The sequence below is a fragment of the Artemia franciscana genome, chromosome 19 (assembly GCF_032884065.1).
Source record: "Artemia franciscana chromosome 19, ASM3288406v1, whole genome shotgun sequence".
In the NCBI taxonomy this organism is placed as follows: domain Eukaryota; kingdom Metazoa; phylum Arthropoda; class Branchiopoda; order Anostraca; family Artemiidae; genus Artemia; species Artemia franciscana.
Window position 1 is genome coordinate 30,929,978 of NC_088881.1, and position 16,331 is coordinate 30,946,308.

At 37.0% G+C, this 16,331-nt stretch overlaps 1 protein-coding gene across 7 annotated transcripts in view; it reads right to left on the reverse strand.

The window, feature by feature from the left end:
- Positions 1-2,446: 2,446 nt before the first annotated feature.
- LOC136039551 (phosphatidylinositol-binding clathrin assembly protein LAP-like) overlaps positions 2,447-16,331 on the reverse strand; it is a 119,371-nt gene continuing 105,486 nt past the window's right edge. For all 7 annotated transcript variants that reach the window (XM_065723383.1, XM_065723386.1, XM_065723381.1 and 4 more), the window contains 2 exons: positions 10,097-10,340; positions 2,447-5,045 (listed from right to left, as the gene is read on the reverse strand). In XM_065723383.1, the coding sequence (XP_065579455.1) occupies positions 10,131-10,340 (210 nt within the window). In that variant the 3' untranslated portion in view covers positions 2,447-5,045; positions 10,097-10,130. The remainder of the gene's footprint in view (positions 5,046-10,096; positions 10,341-16,331) is intronic.

The following is a 16,331-nucleotide window of genomic DNA, read 5'->3' on the forward strand; positions in this document are numbered from 1 at the left end:
AGAAAATTCTTCTTTTTTTTTATTGAAAAATTTCTGTTTTGGTATTTTCATCGCAAAAGTTGAAAAAACGACAAAATCAACTCCCCCCTACATATTGATATTGATTCTCCCTTAAATTTTCGTGAATTGACGCCACTACAACACATTAGAATACGTGAACGAAACTCAGAGAGTTTTACGATTTCATGTTTAAGCTGCTTCCTGAAATATTTTATTCACCTGGCTCTTTTACTTTCAATAAAGAAAGTTGACCGGAAAGCGATTTTTTAATAAAATCAATAAAATAAAGTAAATCAATAAAAATTTAGGTTGCGTTTTAAGGCTAGATTACTCGTTTAGCAAAACTTAGTTACAACAGAGGACAGCAAATTCTGTATTCTCACAATCAATTATCATTAATGATCAGAGGTGCCAGCTGGGGAGGGGCGAGCATTTGTCCCCCCTCCTACATTTCGAAAACATATCTTTCTTGGAACTATGAAAAATGGCGAAAAAACTCTCACCCTTTTTACTCGGAAAAATAAGTTTTTGTGGATTGACACCAATATTGATGATCATTAATTGCTTGTTATTACATTCAACCTAAAATAGCAGTTAATAATAAATTATGCAACTAAATTGTTTATAATACATAACAAAACTATCACTGTAGTCTGTTCTTCACTTACAGTACTTCAAATAACGGATAATTTTGCATTATCTGTTGTCTTGGAAAGAAATTAATTAATTAGCACTAATGATAATAGAGTTCTGAAAAAAAAAACATTTATCAAGCAAAAATTACCAAGTGATGCTGCCATTAGAAACACGACTGGTGTGTTGATTGAAAGCGGAACTCTTAAATCTTCTAATTAACATTTTAGAAAAACAACGGATCCTTCCAAATATAACTCTTGCAATAAAAAGATTATAATAGTACGTTTTTCTGGCACATAAACTGAAAGTTTCATTTATTTGGACTTTCCGAATGTAGAAACACATTTTTCCTACTTTGATTCAACACAGAAGAGAGACGAAGAAGCGAAATTACAAGTCACAACTGTGTGACAAAGTTAATGTAATTAACGTACAACGTAAACAATTATTAACATACGTTTCTTCTAAAAATGTACACGGCGATCCTTATAATTTGGCATATTATCACCCACATAAAAAAATTTTCATCATACGGCGTAGGGAATCCGGTCCCATAGCAAAATTCGGCTCTTATTACTTAGACCCTAGACTATGCATACTTATTTGTCCTCGCATGTCTTCACCGCAGAACGTAATTAACGCATACTCACATAAACGGGATTAACGTACAACGTATTTGACATGCATTTCTTCTAAAAATGTAGACGGCGATCCTTATAATTTGGGATATTATCACCCACATGAACACTTGTTCGTCATATGGCGTAGAGAATCCGGTTTCCATAGCCGAATTCGGGTCTTATTAGACCCAAGACTACTTATTTGTCCTCACATTTCGTCACCGCATAACGTAATTAACGTATCCTCGCATAAACGGGATTAACGTACAACGTAATAAACATATATTTCTGCTAAAAATGTTGACGGCGATCCTTATAATTTGGCATGTTGTCACTCAAATGAAAACTTGTTTATCCTACGGCGTAGGGAATCCGGTCCCCATAGCCAAATTCGGCTCTTATTCGACCTTATACTATGCATACTTATTTGTACTCGCATTTCCTCAAAGCATAACGTAATTAACGTATCCTCGCATTAACGTTATTAACGTACAACTTAATGAACGTACAAAGTAATTAAAGAGGGTATTAATGAGCGTAGCAAACACCAGGGACAAAGACCCTGAGGGTTCAAGACTAGAAATCCGAACCAACCCTAATAGAAGAAATAAGCCCCAACTAAGAACTTTTATTTCGTTTATAATACTGCCCATTATGAAAAGCCAAAATGAAGTTTGATTTTGTATTTCGCGAGGAAAGTATGAGATGCTGCTTCATTATCAGATCAAGAAAATATGCCAGTTTCCTATGCCACAGGGTCCTAGCTTCGAACAAAAAACATAAGAGGCGCTCCGTTAGGTGTCAAAACGTTTGCTTTTGGATTTCTCAACAAACTGTATAATGCTCCTTCATTCTCAGATCAATAAAATATGCTAGCATCCTGTGCCATTTCATTCCGCAGGGTCCACGACAGGGTTCGCATTTGTTGTTATTCAAAACCAGTCTCGATATCACATTATACACTCCGGGTAATTTAATGTTTTTGTTGGGTTCACGCACCAATCTGGAAATTACTATCTACCCCAGTTGTTATTACACACCCAGGGTATTATCATTCATCAAGGGCCCGTTACTATTTTGCTATATAGATTTTTACTATATGCGTTTGCTACGTTTACTGTATACATACGTGACACTTTGCTATATAAGTAACCTGGCCATGCTAAAATGTTGTTTAAATTTAACACATCTGCAGTTAGGACAAGTATATATTGCTAAAGAACCAATAGCATTAACAGTAACGTTCAATCATCAATTCACTAGCAGTTAATAATAGTCTCCGGACACAGAAAATGCACGATTTAAAGAGGAAAAATGCGAGGGAAATCAAACTAAAGGGAAAAGTTCGTTGTTTCCTACTCCACCCTGGGCAGGGAGAGGTTCTTCCTGTCCTACCCTGTGGGTACCTTTGATTCTAAACACACAAAGTTTTGCCACTGACCTATGACTGTCTTAAAAAAAAAAAAAAAAATTGAAAGTAAGAGTTTTAACTTAACTAACCTCCCATACCAATGGTTCTTCTAAACCATTTTTTTTTCACTCGAACAATGAGCCCTCCACGTGGTAACACTTTCAAATTATATTTTACAAAGTCTGCATATTCAATTTTCAAAGATGAGAAACAAAAAGAAACAGAGAAACAAAAAGAAACAAGTAAACTAAATGAACTCCAAAAAACGAAAAAAAAGGACATTTAAGTACAAACAAGAAGACACCACGATCATAACACATAAACCTGTAAATGCTGGCAAAAAACAACTAAATGTGAATACAAAAAAGTCAAAATGAACCTTGAACGGGATTGAAGAGCACAGTAGAAAAAATCAGGAAATACTCCAATAAGATCCACAACCATACCTACATGTCGTGCACAAATAAAGAAAGCTTATTTAATAAAAAAAGAACAAAGATATTTTTCAAAATATGGAGGAGGGGGAGATGCCCCCCCCCCCAATTGACACCCCTGATTATATATTAAAATATGTTTCCTTTAGCTGACCTTTTAAACAAGAAAAGTCACAGGCATTCTCTTTTGTTGAGGGGGAAGCTCAATAACACTTTTTTTGGAGGTGGGGCAATAAAGAGTCAAATTTACCTGGCAATCTTAACAAGAAATGTCCAAAATTGGAGAGATTCTGGATTTTGAGAGGCTCTATGCACTGTAATTTACATGTGCATAAAATATATATATATATATATATATATATATATATATATATATATATATATATATATATATATATATATATATATATATATATATATATATAGAAAAATCCAACCATCCTGTAAGAGCTCACTATGTCTGCAAACTCCGACTCTGTCAAATTAGTATGACGCCATACGTGGGAGACCTGGAGCTATTCTCTGACCTATTGTCAAAATGCATTCTTTTTTAAATTGTAGCATAAAAACGTAATTACAAAAGAGTCAAGATGAATGTTATTGAAAAGTATATCAGAAAACTCGGAAAGTATTTCTAATCAAGTCGAATATTTATGCATTTCTGAAATGTCTACCAACCCCATTCATTAATCTATTTTCATAAACAGGGCAAAAACAGGATAAAACAGGGAGAATAAACAGGGCAAAAACATGATAAAACAGGGAGAATAAACAGGACAATGTATGCTCAACTAAACTTCGATTCTCCTACCTACGTAACCTTGTGAGAAACTGTATCTGGTAAATATCTCAGAAGGGGGGAAACTTTAAATACGATGTAACAACAGACGTAACAACAAATATTTAGAAAACAAGAAAATCACTAATCATACTTCAATACCGCCTCTAAAATGTGCTATATCGCCCGTACGTATGATTTTTTCAGGGAGAAGGGGGGATAAAAAAGATAAAGATCCTCCAAAGGCATTGCTAGGGTGTTTTGCTAGAGCCATTGTACTTAAAGGCTGAAGGGCCTTGAGACGGAGTTCAGCACCGCCGGTTCGGACCTTAAGGGTCTAGTGCCCCATCCATAAGTTGAATCGACATTTCACCTGCTGGTTTTCTTTTAAAAGGGACAATAAGCAAACAAGTCGCCCAACCTTGCTGCGGCGAGGATCGAGCCCTGGGCCCCACATTGCCAAGCGGAGGATCAATCCACACTGCAAAAACAGGAAAGGAGGGGGAGGGGTAATAAAAAAATAGGAAAATTTGAATAAAGGCTTCCATAAATTCGAAAAAATTTTAAATTTCTTAAGGTATAATGGATGGGCCCCGAAGCACTCGTCTTACGTACGTCCCTGTGTATTTCCACAAAACTTTGACTAAAAATAAAGCAAGTGGGTACTTTTGAAAAAAAAATCTGGACCTTTGAGGCATTAATACAAAGTTAAAGGGGCACTAATGAATTTCAGGGCTATGTCCCTCTCGCCGCAGAAATATCAAGATTTACCCAACATTTTCTTTTTTAGATATCTTCCGTTTTTTAAAGATTTTCGAGTTTTCCCCTCTCTTAGGGCGTATTTTCCCCATTCCATGTTTAATGAATTTTTGTATGAACATTCGCAACAATAGTAAGCTCTTCAATCCCGTACAAAGGACTAAAGACAATAGAAGAAAACGCAAAGCAGGCGATATGACATTAAAGAAATATCACAAATAGGGGGAAAAAAGCGAAAATGAGTGGAATGTGTCTATTATACGCAAATGTACATATATAACTAATAATAAGACAAGAAGCTGAACTATGCTATTTACACAGATTAATCCTATTCCTCTTTTGCAAATACAAAAACAACAAAAAACAGCGCGTCAACACTGGTGGATCATGATGTTCCTCTTTCGAACCTAAAGAAGAAGAAGAAGAAATATTTATTGTATACATAGAATTATGGACGAAACTTGAAATAGATTTTTTTTTTTAGAAGAAAATAAAAACACAATAAAGAATAAGGTCTTTAACAAACTGAGCTACTTTTTATTTTCAAAGCCAAAATAAATGAATATAAAAAAGAAAAATAAATGTAGAAACCACGTCTTTCAGCTGTGTAAATTCAAGAGTATGTGCGTGTATGCCTAATCCAATCAACACCTAAACTATTCAAGTGTTAAGCGTAGGGTAGAAGGAGTGGGAATTTTCTTTCTTCTTTTTTTGCCTATTACGAAGCATTATATTTTTTTATTGCAAAATATATTGCATATCATATTTACATACCTTTACACAACATAACATTATTATACAGTTACATTGATCAGTTACAGTTACATTATCATTTAAAACATTTAAAATCTATCCTAATGCCTCGAATAATAAAACATTATTTTATGTTAATGGCCAAAAAACAAACAATTTGGGTGAGTGGGTGAAAAAGGATATCAAGCAAGTATAATTCTTCTAATTTTCAATCTAGCTGTTGGTTAAGAGATGTGACGGAACACAAATTTAGTCAATTTTTACTAAATAAATGTTCTCTAATGCGGAATTTTGTGTTATTTCGATTTCCAAATCTTTCGTTAATAACCAATATTTGGCCCTGGTTATTCTACGGATACCGGATACGGTTTTCGGCTGTTTTCAGTTTCGGCTGTTTTCAGTTTCGGCTGTTTTCAGTTTCGGCTGATTTGGTCATTGGCTGGCTACAGTTACATGTCTAAAGAAATGAATTGACCACAACTGACCTCGTTAAATTGACCACACATCAAACCATGAGCTGTACAAAAAATGTGTGCGCTGACATCCCACCACCTTATATAAATATCAACACACCATGTGTGCCACACACTTCGGCCCTGTGTTTCCCTTTTACAATTCTCAATGAGACACCAGTAATACGAACAAGCTGGAGTGTTAAACTAAGCATGCCCCAGACCGTATCCAGCATTTTTTTTTTTTTGGGGGGGGGGGGGAGGAGATTTACAAAAAACTTCAAAAAACATTAAAAATTTGATTTATATTCATTTTGACAAGTTTTTGAGTCGGACAAACATTTCGGAGAGGGTTCCCACCCCCAGGGATACGGCCTTGCCTAAGCCTGATACAGTTTTGTTTTGGCAACCTATCAAGATTCCCGTGCAGATTTTAGTGTTTCTATTACTTTATTTTAGCCCTAGTCGTGGTTATAAAACCTGTCCCCTCCTTTTTTTCAAGCTCAGAGTGGAAGATCGTCTCTAAGGATTATTAAAAGTTACGACGTCCGAACGACAAAGCAGCTTATTCACAGAAAAGGCAGCTTTTTCTTGGCGAATATTTCAAATTTGCATAGCGTGAATGAAAAATAAATTCGCTTGGCTATTTTCATTTCATATATTTGATGCTATAAAATCTAACTCTAATGCAAGAACATACAACAACAAGAGCTAAGAGCTCATATGGCACTTGTGACGAGGTCGGAAGAGCTAAGAGCTCATATGGTATGAGCTCTGGCAAAATTCTAAGAATCAATAGATTGTGTTTAAAAGAAAAATCAGAGGCTTAATGCCGGTCGGGATTTAAAACAAGACCTCTGAGTCACGAGGTCCTTCTAAATATCAAAATTCATTAAGATCTGATCACACACTCGTAAGTTAAAAATACCTCAATTTTTCTAATTTTTCCTCTCCCTTCAGCCCCCCAGATGGTCGAATCGGGGAAAACAACTTTATCAAGTCAATTTGTACAGCTCCCTGACATGCCTACCAATTTCAATCGTCCTAGCACGCTCAGAAGCATCAAACTCGCCAAAGCACTGAACCCCACCCCCTAACTCCCCCAAAGACAGCAGATCCTGTCCGGTTACGTCAGTCACGCATTAAATTTATAAGCATTTTCCAAGATTTCCGGTTTCCCCCTCCAACTCTCTCTAATGTCAACAGATCTGGTCGGGATTTGAAATAAGAGCTCTGAGACATGAGTTCCTTCTAAATATCAAATTTCATTAAGATCCGGTACCCCTTCTTAAGTTAAAATACCTCAGTATTTCTAATTTTTCCAAATTAACAACCCCTAGCTCCCCTAATGAGAACGGATCCGTTCCAATCATGTCAATCACATATCTATAACTTGTGCTTATTCTTCCTATCAAGTTTCATCCCGATCTCTCCACTCTAAGCGTTTTCCAAGATTTCCGGTTTCCCCCACCAGCTCCCCCCAATGTCACCAAACCTGGTCAGGATTTAAAATAAGAGTTCTAAATCACAAAATCCTTCTAAAGATCAAATTTCATTAATATCTGTTCACCCGTTCGCAAGTTACAAATACCTCATTTTTCTAAATTTTTCGAATTACTCCCCGCCCCCAACTCCACCAAAAAGAGAAGATTCGGTCCGGTTATTTCCTTCACATGTTTTGGACTTGTGCTTATTCTTCCCACCAAGTTTCATCTTGATCTCTCCACGTTAAGCGTTTTCCGAGATTCCTCCTCCCCCCAATGAAACTGGATGCAGTCGGGATTTAAAATAAAAGATCCGAGTTACGAGATCGTTCTAAATATGAAACTTCATTAAGATCCGATCACTCCTTCGTAAGTTAAAAATACCTCATTTTTTCTAATTTTTTAGAATTAACCTCCCTCCCCCCCAACTCCCCCAAAGAGAGCGGATCCGTTCCGGTCATGTCAATCACGTATCTAGTACTTGTGATTATTTTTCCCACCAAGTTTCATCCCAATCCCTCCACTCTAAGCGTTTTCCAAGATCTTAGGTCCCCCCCAACTCCCCGCAGTGTCACCTGATCAAGTCGGGATTTAAAACAAGAGCTTTGAAACACGATATCCTTCCAAACATCAAATTTCATTAAGATCCGATCACCTGTCCGTAAGTAAAAAATACCTCATTTTTTCTAATTTTTCAGAATTAACCCTCCCCCAACTCCCCCAAAGAGAGCAGATCCGTTCCGGTCATGTCAATCACGTATCTAGGACTTGTGATTATTTTTCCCACCAAGTTTCATCCCGATCCCTCCACTCTAAGTGTTTTCCAAGATCTTAGGTCCTCCCCCCAACTCCCTGCAATGTCACCGGTCCAGTCGGAATTTAAAATAAGAGCTTTGAAACACGATATCCTTCCAAACATCAAATTTCATTACGATCCGATCACCTGTTCGTAAGTTATAAATACCTCATTTTTTCTAATTTTTCCGGTAGATACCAAGTGCCACAAAAAACAGGATAGTCAAACGAAAAACAAAACATACGCGGCAAATATTGCAGTCCCAAAAACGGAGAAAGTTACCTATCCTTTAGTGCTTATTTTGAACATATGATTCAATAGAATCATACGCTCATCCTTGTTTTCCGTGATTCAATGAAAAAAAAAGTGGTTCCTTTCATAGGCCTACATTTGTGACATAATTTCGTAAGCAAATTTTCCTTATTCTGCGTTTAAAACAAACAAAACAAAGAAGTATTACTTTCCGACAACTCCGTGGTAAAAAAAAAGAGCGACTCACTTCATATGTTTACACCTCTGAGCCATTTTCCTTATTCCACGTTTAAAACAAGCAAAAGAGATTACTTTCCCGCGGTTCTGTGGTACAAAAAAGTGATTCATTTCACCTGTTCTACGCCTGTAATATATTTTCGTAAGCCATTATTCCTTATTCCTTTTTTTTTCTACAATTTCTGGAGAGACATAATCTTTAAAAATTCGATGGGTGAAATTTAAAGACGAACAAGTTTTTCTATTCATAAGTTTCTTTTTACAATTAAGTCCTTTTTTTCTCTGTGTTCAATAGCAGACGTGAAATACGCCCGAGCTCAATAAATACGGGCATTTTCAGCTAAATGCGCTGCGCCTGTCCAGCTCAAAAGAATGTGAGAGAGCCACCTGTCTTGGTGATCCAGCCCGAAAGAACATGTCTAATACCCTGTTTTTAAATGGCATTTTACAGACAAAACTGAAGGTCAATGCTAATTTAAGAAAACTCTTTTTTTCAGCGTGAAAAAACAGGATTTAAAATTGCTTGATTTATTTAAAATATTGTGCCTAGAACACAAAACAGAGGCCCTTGGACATGAAAGTGATACTAAGCCAGCGTCCAGAGTAAATTTCAAGCCCCTCACCCCGGGAAAAAGAAGCAAAAAACAAACTATTTTTCACAACCTTTTTTTGTGAATTAGTATCCCATTAGGAAATGAACTAAGGGACGTAAGTTTCAAGTCTTTTCAAGAAAAAAAAAACTTCTAGCTCTTTTTTGGAGACGAAAAACATTTGTTTCTTTCTTTCTTCTGCCCCCCCCCCCCCCCGATCCCAAGGACTTAACGATACAAGCTTGGAATTGACCGAACAAAAGTTTCCAATCCATTCTTAGCCCAATTTTTGGTGGGCCCTACTGCCAAAAGAAAAATTTATGCAAACTAAGGTTCCTTTGGTCCAAAGATTCGAAGTCTCTAGACATTCAAAATAAATGGTGGGCCCTAACCCAAACCAAACTTTTGTCAAACTAAGGTTCCTTTGGTCCGAAGGTTCAAAGTTTCTAGACGTTCAAAAAAAAACCTTTCTGTTCCATTTTCAGGAAATTTAACATTCTTTATTCAAGTTATTTATTTGTGCATTGGGGTGGCATTGGCCCAAGGACTTTCAGATATGTTTCAAGCTAATCGTGATACATACATTTTTTTAACCCGTTATCAAGTCGTATTTATGGTAGACTCGTAACCCCGACATAAGTACTGTTTTGTTTATTAAAGTACCCCCACCCCCTGGCCAGGCATCTAACGAGGCCAACTATAAGTTTCTTACCATTCAGGAAAAAAAAATTTAGCCCATTTTCAGGGATCTCGTACCAACCAACTTCAATCATTTATGGAAAATGGGTTGCCGTACCCGAGGAATTTAAGGGCGTGTGTTTCAACCTAAATAGCAACGAAAAGTTACCTCATTTTCTAGCATTAGTGCTATAAATCACAAACTTGCAAACTTACCTAGCCGAGCCCCTTTAATTTGATTGGTTCCATCTTATAATGCACCAAATGGATCCAATGACTGTGTCTGGCTTCCAGTCATGCCAAACATATGTGGTTGCTGCATACCCATGGGTTGCATTGTGGTACCGCCCATGGCGGGTGCCATATTTCCCAACATTGGTGCCATATTTCCAACCATTGGCTGTGCCATTGGCCCCATATTGTGAGTAATCATTCCTGCATTATTTCCCGGAACAACACCCTTAAAATGCAAAAGGTCATAAGTGTACTGAAAAAAAATAATGACAAAAATAGTTAAACTTATACCCCCTCCCTTAGAGGGAGGGGGTTAGGGATGGTTCATAGCTATGGTTGGGAGCCAGAATACAAAAACAATGAGGTGGATGCCACTGTGAGTAAGATATAATGTCACCGAGAGCAGGTTTTGGACAAACAGAGCAAAATTGGACACAATTCAAGTTTCATCAATACAACAAGAGTTGGTCGGTATCAGGATCAAACATTCCCCCTTTCCTAACAATAAAACCTGCATACAATAAATGAACAAAATACGTTTTAATGCAGTGTATATTTTCCATTTGACCTACTGTGAATCTAATGGGATTCAATTTTTGGGGGTAAATTAACACAATTTTCTTAATTTTGGCTGCCATTTCTTTATATTTTTCAATGAGAATTCTCTTTTTAGATAGAATGAAAGCATGGCTTTGTACAGATATGCTAATTTTGCCTACAGGTTGAGTTGTTACGGACATGGAGCTCTCTAAATGTGTAGGCATAGGGATATGGAAGCAGAAGATGGAATATATTGATTCAAAAGACAAAATTGCCCAGGAGGGGCTTTTCATGTTAGTTTGAGTAAGTTAGTTCAAAATCCTAATAGGAAATTATATAGCAGGGCAAAAAAAAGTTTTAAAACAAAATTACTTAGCGTAGACAATCAATTCTGGTCACTTGGCTTCGGGGGTCACTCGACCTCCAAATATAATTTGTATGGAACCGTAATATGTTATGACATTTGTCAAATTAGCATAAGTAGTTATAATTTGGATATTCCTTTTTTCGATAGTCTTTACTTTAATTGATCTTTTAGGTTAGCTACTTGTTTGAAAGAGGTGTAATATTATGTCTGCAACATTTATTTGTCTTGCAAAAATTAGGAGTAAAATTATTTGTCTGCAAGAGAATTTGTCTGTATCGTCTTTAAAATACCTCAAATCTATAAGGTACAAGCCTAGCTCCCAAAATTAATAGAGCCCAGCTCTAAATTTGAGTTCGTTTTATAAATATAAGGTCAATTGTTCTTGGAAGCTAATTTTCTATAAAGCTTGGTACTCTTAAAGCCCGACGTCTCCGTGTTTCATTCAAGAGGAGGAGGGTTACAAAAAAAAAACTCTGAAAGACCCATTAAAAATTTGTTTAAATTCATTTTTGTTATGTTTCTACGAGTCAGGCAAACATTTTAGAGAAGGGGGGGGGGGGGCTACATACACTTTGTTATTAAAAAAATTAATAACCATTCTTTGCAGCAGGATCATTCCCAACAGCCTGAAAAGCTGCTCATGCAGTTCCAGAGGAAAAGGCAGATATTGATCCCAACGAAGGATCCTACCGTCAAATAAGGCTGCTGTTCTGCGTAGGAAAAGTTTAGGACGGTATCATCAACAGGGCCCTCTATCGGTACCTTCAATTGCACCGGTAATTGGCTGACACACAAAACAGTTTCCGTACAAAACAGCCTACGCTTGACTGTCTGATTGCGCGACATCAAGGGTGGGTTGTGCTTCCATTTCAGGGACATTGATGTTCCCCTTCTCTTCTCTGACATCGCAAAAGTCTTTAATCCGAGTGTGGCATGAGAGCCTTTTTTCTAAACTAAAAACCTATGGAGTAAAAGTTCGGCTATTTGGTGTGCTTCCTGACTCTCTTTGTCAACACTCACTGAATGTTGTCCTTTATGGCTTCATTTCAAAAGAATATCCAGTGCTATCAGAGACACCCCAAGAAAGTATTTTTGTATCAACTCTTTTTCCGGTATTCATAAACGCCCTACAGGATAGCCTTGTGAAGAAACCTCACCAGGACCCAACGACAAAGATACCCATCACGAAGAACGAAAGTCCCTAATGAAACTTCACAGTGGACCTGGCAAGCCCCATAATGAGCTTCAAGCTGACTAGGAAAATTAAAGGTGTGGACAGATGCAAGGCTTGTCAGTTTCATAAAGTCAAAACCAAAAGAACTTTTGACTTCGGGCGATAAAATATGGGACCGTGTCCTCTTTTCATCTTCAAAGGAGGGGCAATAACAAGAGTAAACACATTATATCTTCTTGGAATTTATGTCTTGTCAAATCTTACTTCGGCCAAGCACGTAAGCAAAGAGAGAACCTTCTTCTCCAGGAAGCTAGGAGTCATCCCAAGCTTCGTGCATCAGACCAGTCATGGATGCATGTCCTCTCTTTACTCGTGCTCCAAATAGCCTCATGGATGTTTTTCAACGTATCAGAAGGCAAGTAGCTTCAAGTAGTCGACCCAGGATGACCCAGTTTACGTCCGTATTTAACAATTCATAAATGTATATTCATCAAAGAAGTTGTCAAAGCTTGGTCCGGGTAGAAAAAAACCTTTGCGATCAACTAGCCGCGGTAAACCTTACCAGGACTATTGCAGAGTATATCCCGCCATAAATACTCGAAAATGAGTTCAATCAAACGAACCACCGCCACGTGGAATGGCCACCACCAAGAGAAATCCTTCTCTCGGGGCGTCCAAGTGAAGGTATAACAAATACCTCACAATAATTACTGAGGTAATTACCAGACCTAGCGACATGTCATCACTTTTGACAGAGCTGTGCAGCCTCCCACCATGAGGCTGATAATAAAATTAATGATATTTAATATTAATTAATATTAATATTATATTCATATTAATGATTAATATTGATATTTAATTAATATTGATATTTATTTTAATTGATTTAATTGACTTAATTGATTTATTTGATTTAATTGACTAATTAATATTGATATTTAATATTAATGATATTTAATATTAATGAATAATATTAATGATATTTATATTAATGATAATAATATTAATGATGATAATAATATTAATGAAAAGGCATTAATAATATTATTAATGATAATAATAATAATAAATGATATTAAGGAGATATACAATCGTAAAATAGTCTCTCAGACTATAAAAACGGTCATGGAAAAACGGTGTCATGTTAACTCCATCATACTGGGAAATTTGACCTACCACCCCCCAAACTTCCATCCACTGTGTGCAGACATAAGGACATTAAAATGAAAATTTTCAATTGTATCATCAAAACAATCACAAGAAAATAAATACTATAGAAATTTCTTAAGTAAACTTAAGTAAAAATTTCTTAAGCAAACTTTGCTTTTAAAAATTGCTTTTACTTACACTTTAACTTTTACTTTTGCTTTTACTTTTGCTTTTACTTTTGAACTTTACTTTTACTTTAAGATACTTTTAAGTAAAAGTATACCTGTAGTTTTTCCCTTTTTATTTTGAGCTAAATCATCCAAAATCGACAAGTAGAGAGGTATGTAGAGGAAAGGAAGATCAACAGGAATTAATTACTTAAATTAATTGTTCAAGTAAAAATATTATGTATTTTTTATTTTAAGCTGAACCATCCAAAATTGACATATATGAAAGCAGATGGCAGGAACAGCATAGCGTTCATAGGATAATGGTGCTCTGTTAACGACATAGTGTTTGAATACGAGACCCTCCCCCCCACACACACACACAAATATTTGCAGGTAGGATGACATCAACAACAAAAAATATACATAGTCTCATCAAATTAATCATAAGAAAACCTAACTCTTAAACGACTTCAGAAGATAGTTTAAGTAAAAGCATAGCTGCGGTGTTGTCCTTTTTATTTATAATCCAAAATTAACCAATAAAACAGTAGATGGCAGGAATGTCGACAGGAAAGCGCATACATCCTTTTTGATATCCATGTTTTAAATCGTCTAAAGTAATTTGAAACACTGGAAAATTACTCCGTTAGACAGTAGAGAGAGCAATAGGAAGACGGAGTGGTGTCCACACTATATTGATGGAATATTTGACAGTTTCAAATCAGCCAAAATCAAGATAGGTGTTTCAAAAGGACTAGGTACGTGTTGGGAACCATTAGAGATCCGTGTGTTGCGTACTATGAAGCAGAAATTAGAGAGGAGCAATAAGCCCTAGAAAAACGGTGTGGTGTCCACACCATATTGATGGAATATTTGGCAGATTAATGTCATCCACAATCAAGACAGGTGCATTTCAAAAGGATGAGGTACGTGTTGGGAACCTTTAGAGAGCCACGTGTTGCGTACTATGAAGCCAAAATTAGAGAGCAGTAAAAAGCACTAGAAAAACGGTGTGGTGTCCGCACCATATTGATGGAATATTTGGCAGATTAATGTCATCCACAATCAAGACAGGTGCATTTCAAAAGGATCAGGTACGTGTTGGGAACCTTTAGAGAGCCGCGTGTTGCGTACTATGAAGCCAAAATTAGAGAGCAGTAAAAGCACTAGAAAAACGGCGTGGTGTCCCCACCATATTGATGGAATATTTGTCAGTTTAATATCATCCACAATCAAGACAGGTGCATTTCAAAAGGATCAGGTACGTGTTGGGAGCCTTTAGAGAGTCGCGTGTTGCGTACTATGAAGCCAAAATTAGAGAGCAGTAAAAAGCAGTAGAAAAACGATATGGTGTCCTCACCATATTGATGGAATATTTGCCAGATTAATATCATCCACAGTCAAGACAGGTGCATTTCAAAAGGATCAGGTACGTGTTGGGAGCCTTTAGAGAGTCGCGTGTTGCGTACTATGAAGCCAAAATTAGAGAGCAGTAAAAAGCACTAGAAAAACGGTGTGGTGTCCGCACCATATTGATGGAATATTTGGCAGATTAATGTCATCCACAATCAAGACAGGTGCATTTCAAAAGGATCAGGTACGTGTTGGGAGCCTTTAGAGAGTCGCGTGTTGCGTACTATGAAGCCAAAATTAGAGAGCAGTAAAAAGCAGTAGAAAAACGGTATGGTGTCCTCACCATATTGATGGAATATTTGCCAGATTAATATCATCCACAGTCAAGACAGGTGCATTTCAAAAGGATCAGGTACGTGTTGGGAGCCTTTAGAGAGTCGCGTGTTGCGTACTATGAAGCCAAAATTAGAGAGCAGTAAAAAGCACTAGAAAAACGGTGTGGTGTCCGCACCATATTGATGGAATATTTGGAAGATTAATATCATCCACAGTCAAGACAGGTGCATTTCAAAAGGATCAGGTACGTGTTGGGAGCCTTTAGAGAGTCGCGTGTTGCGTACTATGAAGCCAAAATTAGAGAGCAGTAAAAAGCACTAGAAAAACGGTGTGGTGTCCGCACCATATTGATGGAATATTTGGCAGATTAATATCATCCACAGTCAAGACAGGTGCATTTCAAAAGGATAAGGTACGTGTTGGGAGCCTTTAGAGAGTCGCGTGTTGCGTACTATGAAGCCAAAATTAGAGAGCAGTAAAAAGCACTAGAAAAACGGTGTGGTGTCCGCACCATATTGATGGAATATTTGGCAGATTAATATCATCCACAGTCAAGACAGGTGCATTTCAAAAGGATCAGGTACGTGTTGGGAGCCTTTAGAGAGTCACGTGTTGCGTACTATGAAGCCAAAATTAGAGAGCAGTAAAAAGCACTAGAAAAACGGTGTGGTGTCCGCACCATATTGATGGAATATTTGGCAGATTAATATCATCCACAGTCAAGACAGGTGCATTTCAAAAGGATCAGGTACGTGTTGGGAGCCTTTAGAGAGTCGCGTGTTGCGTACTATGAAGCCAAAATTAGAGAGCAGTAAAAAGCACTAGAAAAACGGTGTGGTGTCCGCACCATATTGATGGAATATTTGGCAGATTAATGTCATCCACAATCAAGACAGGTGCATTTCAAAAGGATCAGGTACGTGTTGGGAACCTTTAGAGAGCCGCGTGTTGCGTACTATGAAGCCAAAATTAGAGAGCAGTAAAAAGCACTAGAAAAACGGTGTGGTGTCCGCACCATATTGATGGAATATTTGACAGTTCAATATGATTCACAACCAAGACAGGTGCATTAAAAAATGATCGAACTTAATGTTGACCTATTTTCGTAGTGGTGACTAAAAGGGTTAG